Raw genomic sequence first — 18,992 nt, forward strand, 5'->3', positions numbered from 1 at the left:
TCGTTTTTATCAGATTGGATTCTGGCAATCAGGAATTCTAAAATTGGTCTTTGATTTGTTAGCAGATATTCAAACAAACCTTCAAAAAAAGGTTAAGAATACTGGAATAAAAATTAGGCCGTGAGCAGCCCCTAATACCATAACAAGAAACATAATCTTAAAAAATGTCCTGAAGATGTATGCTTTAGCTGCAGATAAAACACACACCCCTATAACTGTTGAAAGTGCACTTTGTAACACTGGATAGCCTAGCAGATACAATGCCTCAATCGTTTTTTGGTTTACTGAGGGCTTAGAACTGGAAACAAATGCATAAGAAATGTGTGCAGAAAAATCGAAAGAAAACCCTATACAAATGACAAGATTAATCATGGATATGGAATCAAGATTGACATTCCAGAATGCCATGAAACCCGTTACTCCCACAATCACAGAAGCAATAGCAAAAGTTACCCACAAGGAACACAGTGGGTGAGGAATTAACAATAAGGAAACAATGAACATAGCGGTTGATGCAACAATGACATTTCGAACAGTATTTTCTACTATTGCAGTATACTGATCAAAATATATGAATGCCTGGTTATACACCATTAGGGGAATTTCGCACTTTTCAGCTTTGCTTCGTAACTGGGATAACATCGTCTTCTTATTGATTGAAGAAGAAACACCCACGGTCTGAATGAAGCCCCGGGAAGAAATGATTTCACGTGATGATGAAATGTTAATATCATACATAAAAAGTGGAAAATGTGTTAAAAAATTGGGCAAATTATTCATAAAAGTATCCTTATCACTTACATCTTGCTGGCTCTTTTCCATATATTGCACATACTCTCGAAACCAAAACTCTGTAAGACTTTTATCTACATAGTCACTGTTTTCCAAATCTGACAGACATATTTCCAGTTTTGGCCAAACACCATCCTCCCAGTAGTTAAGAGTTTCTGTAACAATAACCATAACTCTGGGACCATAATCTGAAAAATATTCTTCTTCTACATTAAAATATGGTGTGATGTAGGAATCGTCACTTGCCAAATTTCGAAGGTCTAAACCTTCCTGCACTTGGAAACACCCATAGATGCTACTTATGATGTACAAAATGTATAAAAGCACTACAAAAAATTTGGACTCAGTTCTTGTGAGAAAAGGGCCAAAATAGTCTCGAAAGAACACATTCATTGGATGGACATCAGTTTCTTCTTCATCCGGGAGAGAATCACATGGAAGACAGCAGGATCTTTTTAATGAGGAACATTTTTGGTCAGGAGTTTCTGGCTTTTTCAACCAGCGTAGACAGACTCTTTCTCTTTTACCATCTAGGGCCAGAAAGGCCCCAAAACAGGTGATGTTATAGAAATAACAAAAGAGCAGGGTTGTTCCTGTATAGATGCAAAAGTACTGTACGGACCTGAAAGAGGTCATAATCCCTGTATAGAAGGCCAGGACGTTGGTGATGGTGGTAATTGTAATCGACACTGCCACTTTGGAATAGACACTGGACAGACGCTGTTTTATGTTATCCATGAGGCTGGTCTTCTGCCAGGCAGAAATCATTATGAACATATCATCAACCCCGACGCCTGTTAAAAAAAAAAAAAGCCATCTTCATACATATTAATATCCATTAAAAATTAAATGCGTAAACTCAAACCATCTTCTTTGTCCATCTCTTAAGGTCTGATTTATCTCGCCCAATCTGTGCTTTGATTCTCTGTTCTCTGTTGCCTCCTTTGGTTGCCTCTGAAGCCACACCAGAATTCAGCCCTTCCTCTGTAACAACACTGGGCTTTGTATGACCTCCTGTTATTTGTACATAGCATGGGATAGACAGGATACTCTGCTCCTAGTCTTCGTGCAGGGCGCTTTAACGATGAGTCAGGAAACCTGTTGTGGATGTTAGCTGAAGCAGGATTAGCAATGCTATCTTTGATTCCACTGGATTATCTGAGAGACCATTTTCCCTCATAAACCATTGTATACAAATGTACAGACACATTGAGCCAACATTCTGTTGCTTAAAATATAAGCTGGACTTACCTCTTCTACAGTTAGCATCTAAGTATCGATGTGGTAGGATTTGAGAGGCACCACATAGTATACACACACACACACACACACACACACACACAGATTGTTTTCCTCCAAGCCTGTTTTTGATACCCAGAATATTATCACTTAAACTTTCCCAGGTTAAGGCATTATTATTAAAATGCAAGTACTCTTGATATCAGACACACGCACCAAAGTAAATTTCAAGAATCCTTTGCATAGGAGTTCCTGGATGGCTCAGTGGGTTAAAGCCTCTGCCTTCGGCTCAGGTCATGATCCTAGGGTCCTGAGATCGAGACCAGCATTGGGCTCTCTGCTCAGCGGGGAGCCTGCTTCCTCCTCTCTCTCTCTGCCTGCCTCTCTGCCTACTTGTGATCTCTGTCAAATAAATAAATAAAATCTTAAAAAAAAGAATCCCTTGCATATTAATATCTACTAGGTAATCCTTTTCCATAAGGATGTTTCATGATGGGTTTGGAGTAGAGAGGACAGAACATTTGAGGACTTTGAAATCACCACTGAAAACTTGCAAAGGAGGACTAGAAAGAAGAAAGGGTATAGTGAGGACAGCAAGAGCATTTGCAGATAAGTTTCACCTGCCTCAAGCTTTTTGCTAGAGTTGACACTACTTTCACCCATGTATATTGATACAAACTCAATAAAATAAACAAGGAATACACAAGGTGGAATAAAATGCTGATCTCTACTTCAATTTGGGGGTATCTTCTCTACAGGAGGGCACTAGGAATTGCAACTTTGCCTCTAATCAGATGTTCTCTGGGTATGATCAAGCAGGCAGAAGGATCTAAATCAACATAAGGCTACACAGAATGTCACAAATGCATCCTGACATTCTATGGCTAGCGGCCTTGAGGATTTCAGTTGTACTCAGCTGGACAAAAGGGGAGAATCAGAAGTACTAAGGACAAAGAATTAACTCATTGATATTTACAAGGTATTTAAAAACTAGTTTTATTTATCTTTATTTTTATTTTTTAAAAAGATTTTATTTATTTATTTGACAGAGAGAGATCACAAGTAGGCAGAGAGAGAGGAGGAAGCAGGCTCTCTGCTGAGCAGAGAGACTGATGCAGGACTCGATCCCAGAACCCTGAGATCATGACTCGAGTTAAAAGGTAGAGGCTTAACCCACTGAGCCACCCAGGCGCCCTAAAAACTAGTTTTATTATTTATAGAACCTTATTCAGAAATTGTCCTCACACACTTCTTGAGTTGCTTAAATCACACACACACAGAGCCATTCACACTCCTGTGAATACACAAACTTTACAATCCTGGTTTACATGAAATCAATTACATACACCTTAACCTTGTTATTAATGGCTGTGGAGGTCTGGTGAGTGACTAAGTATGGCTGTGTACCAGGAAGAGATGCCCTGACATCCAGCATACAGCTCATCCACTCTATCCTCTAGGAAACCAAATACTACCTCTTCCAAGCTCCTCACTTTCTCAAATAGAAACACCTTTGTTTTCTCATGTTTAGGAAAATATGGAGAAAAAATTTAAACAGCTGTAATTCCACCCTTCATTTTTACTTATATCCATCCAGAATTTGCTCTATACAAATACACCAATACAACTATATCTTTCTATTTTGAACACCTTGTTTCATAACAAGCATTTTTCTGGTAGTGGTTATATATCTTTTGTCTACCTTATATATCTTATAAATCTACCTCTTTCTAAGGACTGAATATGATTCACAATTTTAATATGCTACATTTGTTGTTGCCCAATCCCATGTGATAGGGAATTAAGTGGTTTTTAAAACCTTCCTGTTCTAAATAATGCCAAAGTGAACATGCTTTCACTTTTTGAGCACTTGTCCAACTATTAGGACAAATTCCTAGGAAGTGGAATCAGTAAGTCAAACACATTCCCTGTTTAATTTTTAAGTCTTTTGATTTGCAAAACTGGACTAAAAAAAGGGTTTACCAGGTTACAGTTTACCCGTAGCAGGATGAGTGTTCATTTTTAAACAACCTTCCTTCAATCTTGCCGATATTCATTAATCTGGTATGAAAACAAGGTGTCTCATTTTTGTTTTCATTTGTATCCCTTGGTTAATTGAGAGGTCAATTTTTTTCTTATTATTTCCAGTAACTCATATTTTGGTTTTGGGTGTGATCCATCTGTTCATGTCCCTTGTCTGTGTTTTTCCATTTGGGGTGCTAGATTTTCTCCCTCTAAAGACACACAATTCAATTTTATTTTATTTTTTTCTATCACCTCATTTTGGATCTATAGAACCACCCAAATATAATTATTTTGCTTAATCTAACCTAAACTCCCTCCCTTATCTACCCCACACCCCCACATATACAACATGTAGCCTCATGTTTTGTTTTACTCACCCAGAATAAGAAATGGTGAATTTGCAACTATAATCACAAATGGCACCCCCATGTACAACATCAGGCCAAAGCCGCTCACCACTGCCAAGGCAGCAGAAATCACCCCAAAGGCTGCAGTCCACATTTTGTTACGTACGCAGTCACACCTGTAAGTTTTGAAGGAAAAATCATGGGATTTGTGGTGGTAGGTTCTATACTGAAATTCCACCAGTTTGTAACATTTTTGACTTGGACACCTGTTCAGAAGGCTCTTGGGCAATAATTCCCATGCTAGTCTAGTGGAGACCTTTAATTCCCAGGCACTATCCCAGACCAAGTGGGAAAAAGGAGAGAGGGAACAGAAAAGCTATCTGAGCTTTTACAAAACTTTCTAGGTGATTCTTCTGCAGCAAAGCAAGCAATCACTCTACTGATTGGTAGTTGAGAACCACAGAGTTATACTAAAACACTCCTGATGGTTAATTCCACTTTGTTCTTCAAAGGGTATAAATGGACTACAACAGCAAATGGAGGGCAAGTCTTAGCAAAGTAAGTATCCATATTCAGTGCTTTTTTCACCCAACCCTCGACTCCAGCTCACCGTAGATGCATGCCTAAATAGCTCATGTACTTCAGAGCCAGTTCAATATGTATTTTGTTTAGCAAAATGTAGAAAGACTCCTCCTAAGACGTTTTCAGGATTTTCATTTACTGCTGAAGTGGGCTCTAGAAAAGTTGCTACTAATTGCAAAAGAATTGGAAATGTAGTCCATTTAGAATAACACAGCCTGGGCCTATTTCCCAGAAATGGGAGTATATAGACAGCATTTTAAAGTATAAGTTCAGTACTTTATCTACCCAACAGCCACAGCATTATACTTTTTTAAAAGATTATTTATTTATTTGTCAGAGAAAGAGAGAGAGTGGAGTGGCAGGCAGAGGAGAAGCAGGCTCCCTGCTGAGCAGGGAACCTGATGTGGGACTTGACCCTAGGACCCTCTTATCATGACCTGAGCTGAAGGCAGATGCTTAACTGACTGAGCCTTCCAGGTGCCCACCACATTACATTTTAAAATTTTAAAATTTATATTTCACTTGTTTGTTAAGTGCTTCAAAACAAATGACTGATACTCATCTCTAGACATTTTTAGTAGGAAAGACAAACTAAGTTTGGATTGAAACCTAAGAGTCAACTATGGAAACAGAAGCACTGATTCTAATACACTATCAACATGACTAAAGACCTTTTACTGTTGTAACAGTAAAATAAATAAACTTTCTTATTATAAAAAAATATTCTGCACCATGGTTGTAGCTCACGTTCTGTCAGTCCACCAGTTCTAGGAGTTAAATTCTGGGCCCTAAATCAACCTCACAGACAAAATTCCAGAGCAAAAATAAGTTGCTTTGTTAGACTAAATTTTTACTATGATGAATACTTTCTCAAAACAATACTGGCTTATCTATGAAAAACCCACAGCGAATATCATTCTCAGTGGAAAAAACTGAGAGCTTTTCTGCTAAGGTCAGGAACATGGCAGGGCTGTCCACTATCACCACTGCTATTCAACATAGTACTGGAAGTCCAGCCTCAGCAATCAGACAACAAGGAGAAATTAAAGGCATCCAAATCAGCAAAGAAGAAGTCAAACTATCACTCTTTGCAGATGATATGATATATGTGGAAAACCCAAAAGACTCCACTCCAAATGAATTATTGGGACATCATCAAGATCAAAACTTTTGCAAAGCACAGGAAACAGTCAACAAAACCAAAATACAACTGACAGAATGGGAGAAGATATTTGCAAAGGACATATCAGATAAAGGGTTAGTATCCAAGATCTATAAAGAGCTTAGCAAACTCAACACCCAAAGAACAAATAATCCAATCAAGAAATGGACAGAGGACATGAACAAACATTTCTGCAAAGAAGACATCCAAATGGCCAACAGACACATGAAAAAGTGATCCACATCACTCGGCATCAGGGAAATACAAACAAAACCACAGTTAGATACCACCTCACACCAGTCAGAATGGTTAAAATTAGCAAGTCAGGAAATGACAGATGCTGGCGAGGATGCGGAGAAAGGGGAACCCTCCTACACTGTTCATGGGAATGCAAGCTGGTGCAACCACTCTGGAAAACAGTGTGGAGGTTCTTCAAAAACTTGAAAATAGAGCTACCTTACAATCCAGTAATTGCACTACTGGATATTTACCCTAAAGGTACAAATGTAGTGATCTGAAGGGGCATGGGCACCTAAATGTTTATAGCAGCAATGTCCACAATAGCCAAACAATGGAAAGAACCTAGATGTTCATCCACAGATAAATGGATAAAGAAGATGGGGTATATAAATATACAATGGAATACTATGCAGCCATCAAAAGAAATGAAATCTTACCATTTGCGATGACATGAATGGAACTAGAGGGTATTACGCTGAGCAAAATAAGTCAGTCAGAGAAAGACAATGATCATATGATCTCCCTGATATAAGAAAGTTGAGAGGCAATGTGGGGGACTTGGAGGGTAGGAAAGGAATAAATGAAACAAGATGGTACTGGGAAGGAGACAAACCATAAGAGACTCTTAATCTCACAAAACAAACTGAGGGTTGCCGGGAGGAGGGGGGTAGGGAAAGGGTGGTTGGGTTATGGACACTAGGGAGAGTGTGTGCTATGGTGAGTGCAGTTAAGTGTGTAAACCTGTTGATTCACAGACCTGTACCCCTGGAGCAAATAATACATTATATGTTAATTTAAAAAAATTAAAAATAATTTAAAAAAATATTGGCTTCTTATGGCAGTTTAAAAGAAGAAGGTAACAAAGATGAACTCTGAAATCAGAAAAATTAAGGAGGATAAAAGTTACATATGACACATTTATTTCCATTCCCTCTTTCAAGTTTCTGGATTTTTTGGTATAAATTTTCCAGAGGGTGGGAGGTATTATTTTAATTGCTGAGTTGACTTTCTCTCAATGACCTTTATTTTAATTTATTTTTATTATTTTTTAAAACATTTTATTCATTTATTTGACATATAGAGATCACAAGCAGGCAGAGAGGAAAGCAGAGAGAAAGGAGGAAGCAGGCTCCCCACTGAGCAGAGAGCCCGATGTGGGGCTTGATCCCAGGACCCTGAGATCATGGCCCTAGCCGAAGGCAGAGGCTTTAACCCACTGAGCCACCCAGGCACCCCTCAATGATCTTTATCTTAATGTTCAATAGACCATGGAAGAAAAAATTTGAAGGTGAACACTGTAGGAATTTGGTGAATACATTTGCAGATATTCCAGTGTCCTAGATGGATTTGGTTTTAAGCAGTTTATCAGAATGACCTAGGAGGGTCTTAAAACTTTGGATTTCCTGGAACCTAGCTCTGCGGGTTCTGATACGATAAGTTTGTAGGGAAGCTGCAGAGTCTGAATGTCTAAATCTTTCCCCATATGATTCCAGTGCTCAGGCCTATCTGGGCATCACTGACAGCAAGATGGCCCATTCTCTGAATTTTTAATTCACTTAGCAGACAAGGGCTAAACTAGAAATTATTGTCCTTAGAAAACAATCTGTATGTTTGGTGAGAGATTCTTATCTTCCTTGAAAGGTAATCATGTCTCCCATGAGTAAACAATAATTTCCAGTGCATTTGAGAAGGGAAGGATTTTCCCCAGATTGTTTCAGAAACTGATTGAATATTTGGGATAAGTTTCGACCTTTCCAAAGTGTTAGACAAGTTTTAAATAGTCTAGAAGCTCAACATACCATTACTGTGCTGTAGAATGAGGTTCAGGTTAGAGCATAAAGTTGGAAAAGTCTTACTATTGTTCTTATGACTTCACTATGAGACAATGAATATTGAACCCTAAAATGTGTTTGAACAAGGCTTCTGTGTGAGGCAGATGCAGGTATGCAAGGAGTAGCCTTCCTGTGTAAGAATCTGAGACAAGCAGGACGGGCAATGTTTTAGGGACTGTCTAGGAGGCCCCACCCAGAACACAGAGAAGATATTCTCTGTGATAACAGAGAGAGGAGTGAGAGGTGTCTAAGAAACTTGGAAACACTCTCACAGGAGAATGGGTTTTATTTTTGATACCAGAAAAGGCATGAATTGAGCCATCATGGCAACATCTTTACCTTAAGTATTTTCCTGCTCCTTTTCCTCTTCTCCTTGGGCATGCTCCAACCAGAGCCAACATAGCAAGATGAGAAGTAGGAAGAAAAGTGCTACAAGAGGACTGGTGAGTCCATTTTTTCCCCATTAAGGACTGTCCCAGGCAGCACACTCTGGCTAAGGGTGCTGGCAGCGTGGGGGTGGGGGAGAACCTTAGCTTCAAATCTAGTTATTTTTTGCTTTTTTTTATTACATGATTTTGTTTCGTTTATTACATGGATATGAACATTTTAATTCAGACGGGAGGATTTTGTCTTACCTAAGAATGACCACAAAAGTCACAGGGCCTGCCTGAGTTTTCATGGGGCAGAGGAAGAACTGCTCTACCTACCAAACTTAAAGGGAACAAAGGAAGACACAAACAAAGTCGCTGTATGTGTATACTGCATGGGCCCTCGGTGTTCAGTGTGTTGGTTACAAACACATAAATTCTTCAAAGACACATAAATATAAATCATTTTCTAATTGCCTTTGGTACAGGATGTATTTTGTGTATTACTCTATTACTGTCCATAGTCATTTAAGTCAGATAAGCAAGAATGAATATAAACTTCTATCTTCAGAACCAACTATCTAGTAGACAAGCTTTTTCAAACCAGTTGTTGGTGCCTTGGAGATTCGACACGAGTTTAACATTTTTTTTTAACTCTACTGACTTGAAAAAGACAGAATTTTGTCTTTTCCCCTCCCCACATTCTGCCTCCTCCCCCACTTGCTCCCTCCCTCCCTCCTACGCTTCCTCTTTAGTATTTTGGTTTGTTCGTTTTCTAGGGCATTGTGGTCTTTCTTTCCAGAATAACAAAGCTGTGAGTTAGTTTATTGACTCAAAGAGGTACCCATTGTAGTTATTTGACTCCCTTTGTCTACTGGGGCCTCATTTTTCTCTACATTAAAAATCTAGAGGTTGAATTATATCATTTGTTCCCAAATCAACCTACAAATGCGAATCAAGTAGACAAGCTTTTGAAATATAGATTTTCAAACGGAACCCCCAGAGACTTGATTCAATAGGGAAAGGCCTCAGAATGCATGGACTTAAGAGTTGTCTCTGTGTCTCTGCTGTGAGAATCACTGGAATGATATAATCTGTAGTGTTCTTTATACACCTAAATTCTTTTATTTGTTGACATTTTTCACATTTTAGCTTTCTGATCACAAGAGACTAAATTAACCCTAAGGCCTAGATAACAATTTTTAAGTGCTTAACAATATAAAGCCCACATCAGAACAATGAAGATATCTAAGTCAATTAAATTAAAGATTATTTTTATATAGTTAAAAGTACTAGTTCAAACTTAGAAATCAGGACGTGTTGTTTAGTTCTATCAGCATATCTGCCTCCAAATGGTCATAATTGGCAAATATGTAAGGTAGAAAAATACACCAAATAAAACAAAATTGGCCACAATTTCTTTTTCTTTTTTTCTTTTTTTAAAACACTTTACTTATGTATTTGTTAGAGAGAGAGAGAGGGAGCACAAGCAGGGGGAGTGGCAGGCAGAGGGCGAGGGAGAAGTAGGCTCCCTCCTAGGCAGGGAGCCCATGTGGGACTCAATCCTAGGATGCTGGGATCATGACCTGAGCCAAAAGCAGATATTTAACTGACTGAGCCACCCAAGTGTTCCTAACCACAATTTCTGTATTTCTTTTTACTATTCTATGTGATTGCACACTATTGCTAATGGGGAAAAAGTTTAAAAAGTAAGAGTTTAGTGTTAGATGTCAACAAAAACCTGGAGTAGGTATTTCGCAAGTCTCATGACTCCACCCAACCCCCAGAAATATAGAAAAACCAGCATATATTTTCAGAATTCTATAAACTCTGGAAAATAGTCAAATGCTTACAACATGTAAACAAATGTTGAATAAAAGGTGGGGAAGCACTTCAAAATTGTTGAAAAGTTTTATAGTGATTTTACATGCCATGTCTCTCTCCCTCTCCAGTGCAGTAGAAGTCTTAAAGTGGCAGTGACCATAAAGTGACAGATGCATTAAAGTGGCCACAGCCTCAAGGTGGCAATAGCATTAAGGCAGAAGCAGTCTTAAAGCAGTAACAGCTGTGTTACCAGTATGGAACCAATTCTAAGCTTTCACCTAGGACTGATCCCCAGGCACAGTGTAAGCCTTGCTAAGTGTTGAAGGAGGGTCTAGGGTAGAACCATGTTGCAAAAATTGGGAGAGCTCCTGGCATCCAGGGAAATCTATGTCAAGACACTAACTAAATGAAAGCTAAGGTACAGAAACTTCAGTGAGTACAAAAACAGTAATTATAGTCTTTACAATAATGGCTTGGGAAAATCACTAAGAAAATGGACTACTACAATCTTAAATAAACACATTAAAAAACAACAGAGAACTCTAGGAAATCTGATTTGAAGTTAATGTATCTGATTTGAAAGTTCGAAATCTGATTTGAAGTTAATGTAATCTGATTTGAAGTTTAATGTAGATTGTTTTAAATTGAGAATTATAAATCTCCATGGTAACCCTAAAGAAAATCTCACAAAATCACTGCCAAAGGGAATGACAAGAGAATCAAACAGCTCACTAGAAAAATAAAAACTAAACATTCAAGAGGCATAAATGGATGAAATGAGGAATAAAAAAGCTGTAAGATATACAGAATACAAATAGAAAAATAGCAGAAGTCCCTCATTCTCAGCAGTTATTTTATATTATTTTATTTTTTAAGATTTTATTTATTTATTTGACAGAGAGAGATCACAAGCAGGCAGAGAGGCAGGCAGAGAGAGGAGGGGAAGCAGGCTCCCGCTGAGCCCAGAGCCTAATACGGGGCTCCATCCCAGGACCCTGGGATCATGACCTGAGCCAAAGGCAGAGGCTTTAACTCACTGAGCCACCCAGGCACCCCTCAGCAGTTATTTTAAATGTAAATGGATTAAACTCCCCAGTCAAAATGTAGAGATTGACAGAATGGATAAAATAGCATGATTCAACTATATGGTGTCTACAAGAGACTCTAGATTCGAAGACATAAACAAATTGAAAGTTAAAGGATGAATAAAGATATTCCATATGAGTAGTAACCAAAGGACAGCAGGGGTGGATATACTGATATAAGACAAAACAAACTTTATTTTAAAAACAGTTAAAAGAGACAAAGGACATTATATATTGATAAAAAGGCCAATTCATCAAGAGGATTTAAAAACTACAAACAGACATGCACCACCAGTAGAGACCGAAAATACGTGAAGCAAATATTGACAGACTTGCAGAGAGAAATAGGTAGCTCTACAATAAGAGCGGGAGAATTCAATATACCACTTTCAGTAATGGCTAAAACATCCAGGCAGATACTCTATAATGAAACATAAGAAATGGACAACACTATAAATCAGTTCGACTTACAGAGATACATAGAACACTCAACCCAATGATAGCAGAATATACATTATTCTCAAGCACACGTGAAACATTCTCTGGAATAGATCATATGTTTGGTTACAAAACAAGTCTGAAAACGTAAAAATACTGAAATCATACAAAGCATCTTTTCAACTAACAATGGAGTGATGCTCCAAATCAAAAGTAGAGGGAAAGCTGGATAATTCAAAATATATGGAAATTAACTCTCTATTTAATAACTAATGGGCCAAAGAACAGATCACATGGGAAATTAGAAAATACTTATCAATAAATGAAAACAAATACACAGCATACCAGAACTTACTGGATGTAGTGCTCACAGATAAATTTATACTACATTAAAAAAAGAAAAAGATCTTAAATCACTTTATGGTATTAGACATCTAATAGAAATAGAAACAAAACAAAACCCAAAGCTAACAGAAGGAAGGAAGGAAATGAAAGATTAAAATAGGAAAAAATAAAACTAAGTATAGAAAAAAAAAGGAGAACCAATGGAAGTAAAATTTGGCTATTTAAAATAAATCAGCAAATTGACAAACCTTTATCTAGAGTGACAAAAAAGAAGATCTAAATAACTAAATCAGATATGAAAGTGAAGATATTACTACTGCTTATAGAGAAATAGAAAGGATTATTTTAAAAAATACTATAAACATCTTATACCAACAAATTAGATAACCTAGAAGAAATGCACAAATTCCAAGAACCACGAACAAATGACATAAACTGACTCACAATGAAATAGAAAATCTCAACAGACATGAACAAGTAAAAAGATTGAATTAATAATCAAAAACCTTCCAAAAAAGAAAAGTCCAAGACCAGATCATTGTACTGGTGAATTTTACTAAAGGTGTAAGGAAGAATTAACACAATCATTCTCAAATCATTCCAAAAGATTGAAAAAGGAACACTAATACTAATGCAAGATAAAGACTACAAGAAGAAAACTACAGATCAATATCTCTTATGAATATGGTTGCAGATGTCCTTAATAAAATTCTAGTAAACCCAGTTCAATAGCACATTAAAAGGATTATACATCATGACCAAGTGGGATTTATCCCAGGAATGCAAGAGAGGTTCAACATGGGAAAATCAATCAATGTAATATACCACACTAATAGGACAAAGGATGAAAACTATGTGATCATCTCAACAGATGCAGAAAAGGCATTTGACAAGACCTAATACCCATTTACAATAATGTGGGAGGCCGCAATAAGGCTTGAGACGAGGACCAAACCAGACCCTGACTTGTGCCTCCTTTAAAGTCTGAATAACCTAACAAAAGGTTTAAGACGGGAAAAGTTGAGTAGCACTGAGAAAGGGTCTGTGCTATGTGTTGTGTGCTCGCCTACATGACTTCCCACACGCTTGCTAAACAAATGAGAACAATTCGGTTGGGGTCATAAGTTCATGGCTGGTCCTTGATGCCCTAGTACAGCCCATAAATTACTTTCAGGTTTGCTGTATCAATTCAGAACAAGTGTACTGGCATCAGCCATTTGGCGCCACGAGGTCTGCTTATAGTGGGAACTCATGGTTGTTTAACTAGACACAGATGTATTGCTCCTCCTATTGTGGGAACTCTTGGTTGTTTAACTAGAAACAGATGTATTGCTTCTCCTATTGTAATATCACTATATATATGGCCTTAATGCTTTGAATAAACTTAGCACTGTTGGACATCCTCCTCAGTGCTCCTCCTGCCCCCATCTCTCTGCTTCTCGAGTTCTTTTCTTCATCCTCTTACCCTCATGTTCCTGGTCGATTTGTTGCGCTGGCTGTGACACAATAAAAATACTCAAAAAACAAGGAATGGAAATGAACTTCCTCAAAATGATAGGTGCATTTATGAAAACTGCATAGCTAACATTATACTCAATAGTGAAAGACTGAAAGATTTCCCTCTAAATTCTGGAACATGATAAAGATGCCCATTTTCACCAGTGACACTCAACATTGAAATAGAAGTGCTAGCCAGAGAAATTAGATAAGAAAGAGCAATAAAAGGAACTCAAATTGGAAGTGAAGAATGTAACTATTCCTTTTTACAGATTATATGATTCTATACATGAAAATTTCAAATAATCCACAATAAAACTAGTAGAGTTAATAAACAAATTGAGCAAAGCTGCAAGATACAAGATCAACACAGAAAAATCAGTTGTGTTTCCATTTATGTGCAATGAACAATCCAAAAAATGACATGAAGAAAGCAATTGCATTTATATAGTGTCTAAAAGAATAAAATACTTAGAAATAAATTTAACCAAGGAAATAAAAGACTAAAAATTTAAAAAATTGGCAAAAGAAAATAAAGACCTAAGTTAATGGCAAGACATCCTTAGTTCATGGGGAGGAAGAGAGTGTCCTCTCTTCCAAACTGAGATTGTTCGATGTCAATCTCACCTAAAGCAACCTATAGATTCAACATAATCTTTATTACAAAACGCCAATGGCCTTTTTCTTTTCTTAAGAGATGGAAAAGTCAACCCTCAAATTCATATGGAATTGCAAGAATCCATGGATATCCAAAATAATCATGAAAAAGAAGAAAAGAATGGGAGGACTGAGATTTCCAGATTTCAAAACTCACAACAAAGCTACAGCAACTAAAACAATGTGGTTCTGACATATCAACAGACATGTAGGCTAATGGAATAGAATTGAGAGTCCACAGAAATAAACCCATATATCTACAGCCAATTGATTTTTGACAAGGATGCCAAATCCAGTCAACTGGGAAAGAACAATCTCTTCATCACATGGTACTTGGACAACTAGGTTTCCATATGTGCAAGAATGAAGTTAGACCTCTACTCACACCATATACAAAAATGAACTAAAATCAATCAACAACCTAAATATAAGAGATAAAACCATCAAAGGTTTTCAATTCTTAGAAGGAAACAGGGCAAAGATACATGACCTTGGACTTGTCAACAGATTCCTAGATGTAACACCAAAAGCATAAATAGCAAAAGAAAAATGGTAAAAGATAAATTGGATTTCTTCAAAATTAAAAGCTTTTGTGCATTAAAGACATTATCAAGAAAGTGAAGAGACTGTATGAAAGAATGGGAGGAAATATTCATAAATCATATATCTTTTCTTGAGAAAGAAAGAGAGAACGAGCAAGGAAGAACATGAGCAGGGGAGAGGGGCAGAGAGACAGAGAGAGAGAGATTGAAAATCTTAAGTGGGCTCCAGCCCAGCACCGAACCCAACTCAGGGCTTGATCTCACAACCCTGAGATCATGATCTGAGCTGAAACCAAGAGCTGGATGTTCAACCAACTGAGCCACCCAGATGTCTCTACAAATCTGATAAAGGTTTAATATCCAAAATACACAAAGTACTCATTAACAGCAGGACTCAACAACAAAAAGACAAACAACCCAATGAAAAAAAGTGGGCAAAGGACTTGCATAGATATCTCTCCAAAGAAGCCAGGCAAATGGCCAATAATCACATGAAGATACTTAACACCATTCATAATTAGGGAAATGTACATTTAAACACTATTTGCTACTACTAAGATAGCTGTTAATAATGTTGGTGAGGATGTGTGGAAATTAGAACCCTTACACACTGCTGGTAGGATGTAAAATGGGGTAGCCTCTGTGGCAAGTGGTTTGGCACTTCTTAGAAGAGCTAAACACAGAATTACATAACTGGCCAATTAAACTCCTAGGAATATACTGAAAACAATTGAAAACAGCAGCTCAGACAAATATTTGTATACCCGTGTTCACTACAACATTATTCACAAAAGCCAAAAGGTGGAAACATTCCAAGTGCCCAACAACAGACAAGTGAATAAACAGTACTGTTTATATATGATGAAACATTAGTCAGGAAAAGGAATGGAGTTTTGATACATGCTAGATCATAGTTGAACCTTGAAAACGTTATGGTAAGTGAAATAAGCCAGTCACAAAAGAACAAATATTGTATGATTTCACTTAGATGAAATCTGTAGAATAGGCAAGTTCATAGAAATAGAAAGTAGATAAAGATTAACTGGGCGGGGGGGAAGGTTGTACATGGGTGGCTCAGTCGGTTAAGCATTTGCCTTTGGCTCAGGTCATGATCCCAGGGTCCTGGGATCGCCCTGCGTGGGGCTCCTTGTTTGGGGGGGGGGAAGCCTGCTTCTCCCTCTCTTACTCCCCCTGCTTGTGTTCCCTCTCTTGCTGTCTCTGTCAAATAAATAAATAAAATCTTTAAAAAAAAAAAAAGTTAATAGGGATTTGGGTGTGGGGAGGCCATGGTGGGTTACTGGCTGAGACTTATACATATTGTTTGGGGTGATGAATAATGTTTAGAAACAGACAGTTGTGATGGTTGTACAACAGTGTGAATCTAATTAATACCACTAAATTGTACACTAAAAAATGATTGAAATGACATATTTTATATCTTTTATATGTATTTCACCACACACAAATGTTTTTTAAAAGAGTTAAACAACTAATAAAACTGCTTTACCTGTAGCATGATATGATTGCGAATAATATGATTAGAAGGTATGCCAGGTGAAACAAAGGGATCACTGTCATAGAAGTGGCTTGAAATTCCAGTTGTCTGGAAAGTGATGTAAAGTAGACCACCTGCCACAGAAAATATACCCAAGTAAATAACTTTTCATTCCAATATTTGTGTGTAAGCGACAAAAACTACTTAAACACTACAGCTTATTCATTGAAACGACATGTTAAAATTTGTGGACTATGACTTTAGAATAAAGAAGACAACATAGATTTGCTTCTTCCCACAAATCTATGGCATGGTTTCCAAAGTCTCTTGCAAAAACGCAAAGTTTAAAACTTCTGAATATACAAAATCTGAGTTCTATGTAAGACCATGAAGTCATTAATAGCCACAGAAAAGTGTCGCTTCTTCTAAATTTCATTAAGTTTTTGACTTTTACAATTTTAAGTGCATTGATATTTCAGAAAGACCTGGTATTCAAAGGCTTTTTCCAGTAGCTGTCTCACTTTACCGGGCTTATTCACAAGTATTAAAGGGCTTGCTGGCCCAACATTACAGAATGGTTAGCATGTGCCTGGCACTGTGCTAGAATTTACTCAGAAAATGCTAAGCTAGTTCTTTTTTCATAAACACCATGAACTTCTTCTTGAAGGGTTTTTTTTTTGTTGTTGTTGTTGTTGGGGTTTTGGGGTGTTTTGTTTTGTTTTTAATTTCAGTGAACTCCAAACAAGTTTTAGGGAGCTCCCCCAACCAGCAAAGACTTTAACTAAAAGCAGGAATTTCAAAGTCATTTGACTAGGAAACCTGATGATCAATGTCTGTATGGAACAGACCTACATCTGTCGATGATGTAAAATTTGTGTTTTTCACCAACATTACTAAGGATTGAAGGTTTGTGGCATCCTTGATGTGTGAGATTAAGGACATTGGTTTAAGTACTGAATAGAGTAGAGCACTCCCAGCTTCAAGGCAAGGACTCCATCAGATAATTGGGGAGTACTACTGTTAAACGATCCTTGGAAAAAGTGTCCTTATTCCTCCCACCTTCTCCTGGCCTCCCTCTAAAGCCCAGCCACCAGGTACCTGGATCTTCTTCAAGGCCAGACTCTTTTCGATGTTGCTAAATTGGTTCAGGAAATGGATCAGCCACATCTTGCTATGCTCGTTGACCTCGCCATCCTGAGTCTTCAGGAAGTACAGTAGCCGCATGGCCTTGGCCCTCACGAGTAACTGGTTCTTTCCCATCCTCATGCCTAAAAACGTTCCTCCAATGGTCCCCGCCAGGTAGATGGGCTGGCCTGTTGGGTTGAAGATTGGGAAGGTGACATTTCTCAAGTCGAGGTTTTTGTTCCTCTGCCAGACAGCCAAGAGCGGGTTGGAGGGAACGCAGAAATCCTCGTACTTAGCACACACCTGATCGTAGCGGGTCTGGGTTCTGTTTTCCTCCGTCACATACAGATCCTGTATCGCAGCATCCAGTTTACTAATTTCTTCCAGGATTTCTTGTTCCAGCACGGAGGTGGTGTTGGAGACCGCCAGAATGCAAGCGAAATTGACTTCAGTGCTCTTCCTGGAGATGGAGAAGTGGTAAGAGTCGTTGGCGGTGAAATGTCCCTGCACAAAGCGCCGCTCAGCCTTGGCCGGGCTCCCTATGGGGCTGTACTGCTCTTCCAGGTTTTCCTCTTTATCCTTGGGCAAGTAAATGAAGCCAGTGCCCAGAATGGCCGTCAGCGCAATGGGCACCAGCAGGAAGATCCAGGGGTGCGAGCCCACCACCCACCCCAGCTTTCCGAAGGCGCGGGAGAGGGGCGCCTCCAGGCAGTCGGTGTGGCAGTGGGGTCTCTCCGATGGCTGATTTTCCGACCGTGACCTTGAGCGTGACCATGACACCGGCGGGCCTGAAGGCTCCCTCACTGACCTCGACTGGGAATGGGACGCCCCAAGGGACTGTGTGCGCTGCCCCAAAGCCGGGGTAAGCTTGGGTTCCAGTCCATGACTTGACTGCAACGGCCGCTCTGACTCGGGCTTGGAGGCGGGGAGCGGCTGTGCCCGCGGGCGCGCCCCCTGCTCCGACGGCCTCCTGGAGTCCGGCCCGGGCTGGGCCTCGGCTTTCGGCCTCGTCTCCGGCTGCGGCCCCCGTGGCGGCTCCGGCTCCGGCTCCGGCTCCGGCTCCGGCTTCGGCTTCTGGGCTGCGGACTGAGGCCCGGCCTCCGGCGCAACTTTGGAGGGACTGAGGCTCATTTTCCGGGAAGGCGAGGCGACGTTCTCACTCGGGGCGGCAGGTGAGACGGCAGCCACCGGACGGAGCGCTCATCTCCCCGCACCCAACGGTTTCCGGGGGAAGTTCCAAGGGCGTCTGTTTGAGCTCCGGCTGCTCGCGGCCCGACCCTGCAGGCTTCCGGGCGGAGCACGTGTCCGGACCCATGGCCCGACCGGACCCAAATCTGCGTGTGGCGAGCCGTGCCCTCCGGAGTCGGGTTAATACAGAAGCACTTCTTAAAGGTAAG

The 18,992-nt window shown here is 39.3% G+C and overlaps 1 protein-coding gene across 1 annotated transcript; it reads right to left on the reverse strand.

Annotated features, from left to right (window-relative positions):
• Positions 1-81: 81 nt before the first annotated feature.
• On the reverse strand, positions 82-18,726 carry PTCHD3 (patched domain containing 3). Its single transcript, XM_044226427.1, has 4 exons — positions 17,569-18,726; positions 16,483-16,604; positions 4,434-4,579; positions 82-1,586 (listed from the first exon to the last, which is right to left on the reverse strand). Exons 1-4 carry the CDS (start codon positions 18,724-18,726, stop codon positions 82-84), a joined length of 2,931 nt encoding a protein of 976 aa, XP_044082362.1.
• Between the last annotated feature and the right edge of the window lie 266 nt (positions 18,727-18,992).

The sequence above is a fragment of the Neovison vison genome, chromosome 12 (assembly GCF_020171115.1).
Source record: "Neovison vison isolate M4711 chromosome 12, ASM_NN_V1, whole genome shotgun sequence".
NCBI lineage: Eukaryota > Metazoa > Chordata > Mammalia > Carnivora > Mustelidae > Neogale > Neogale vison.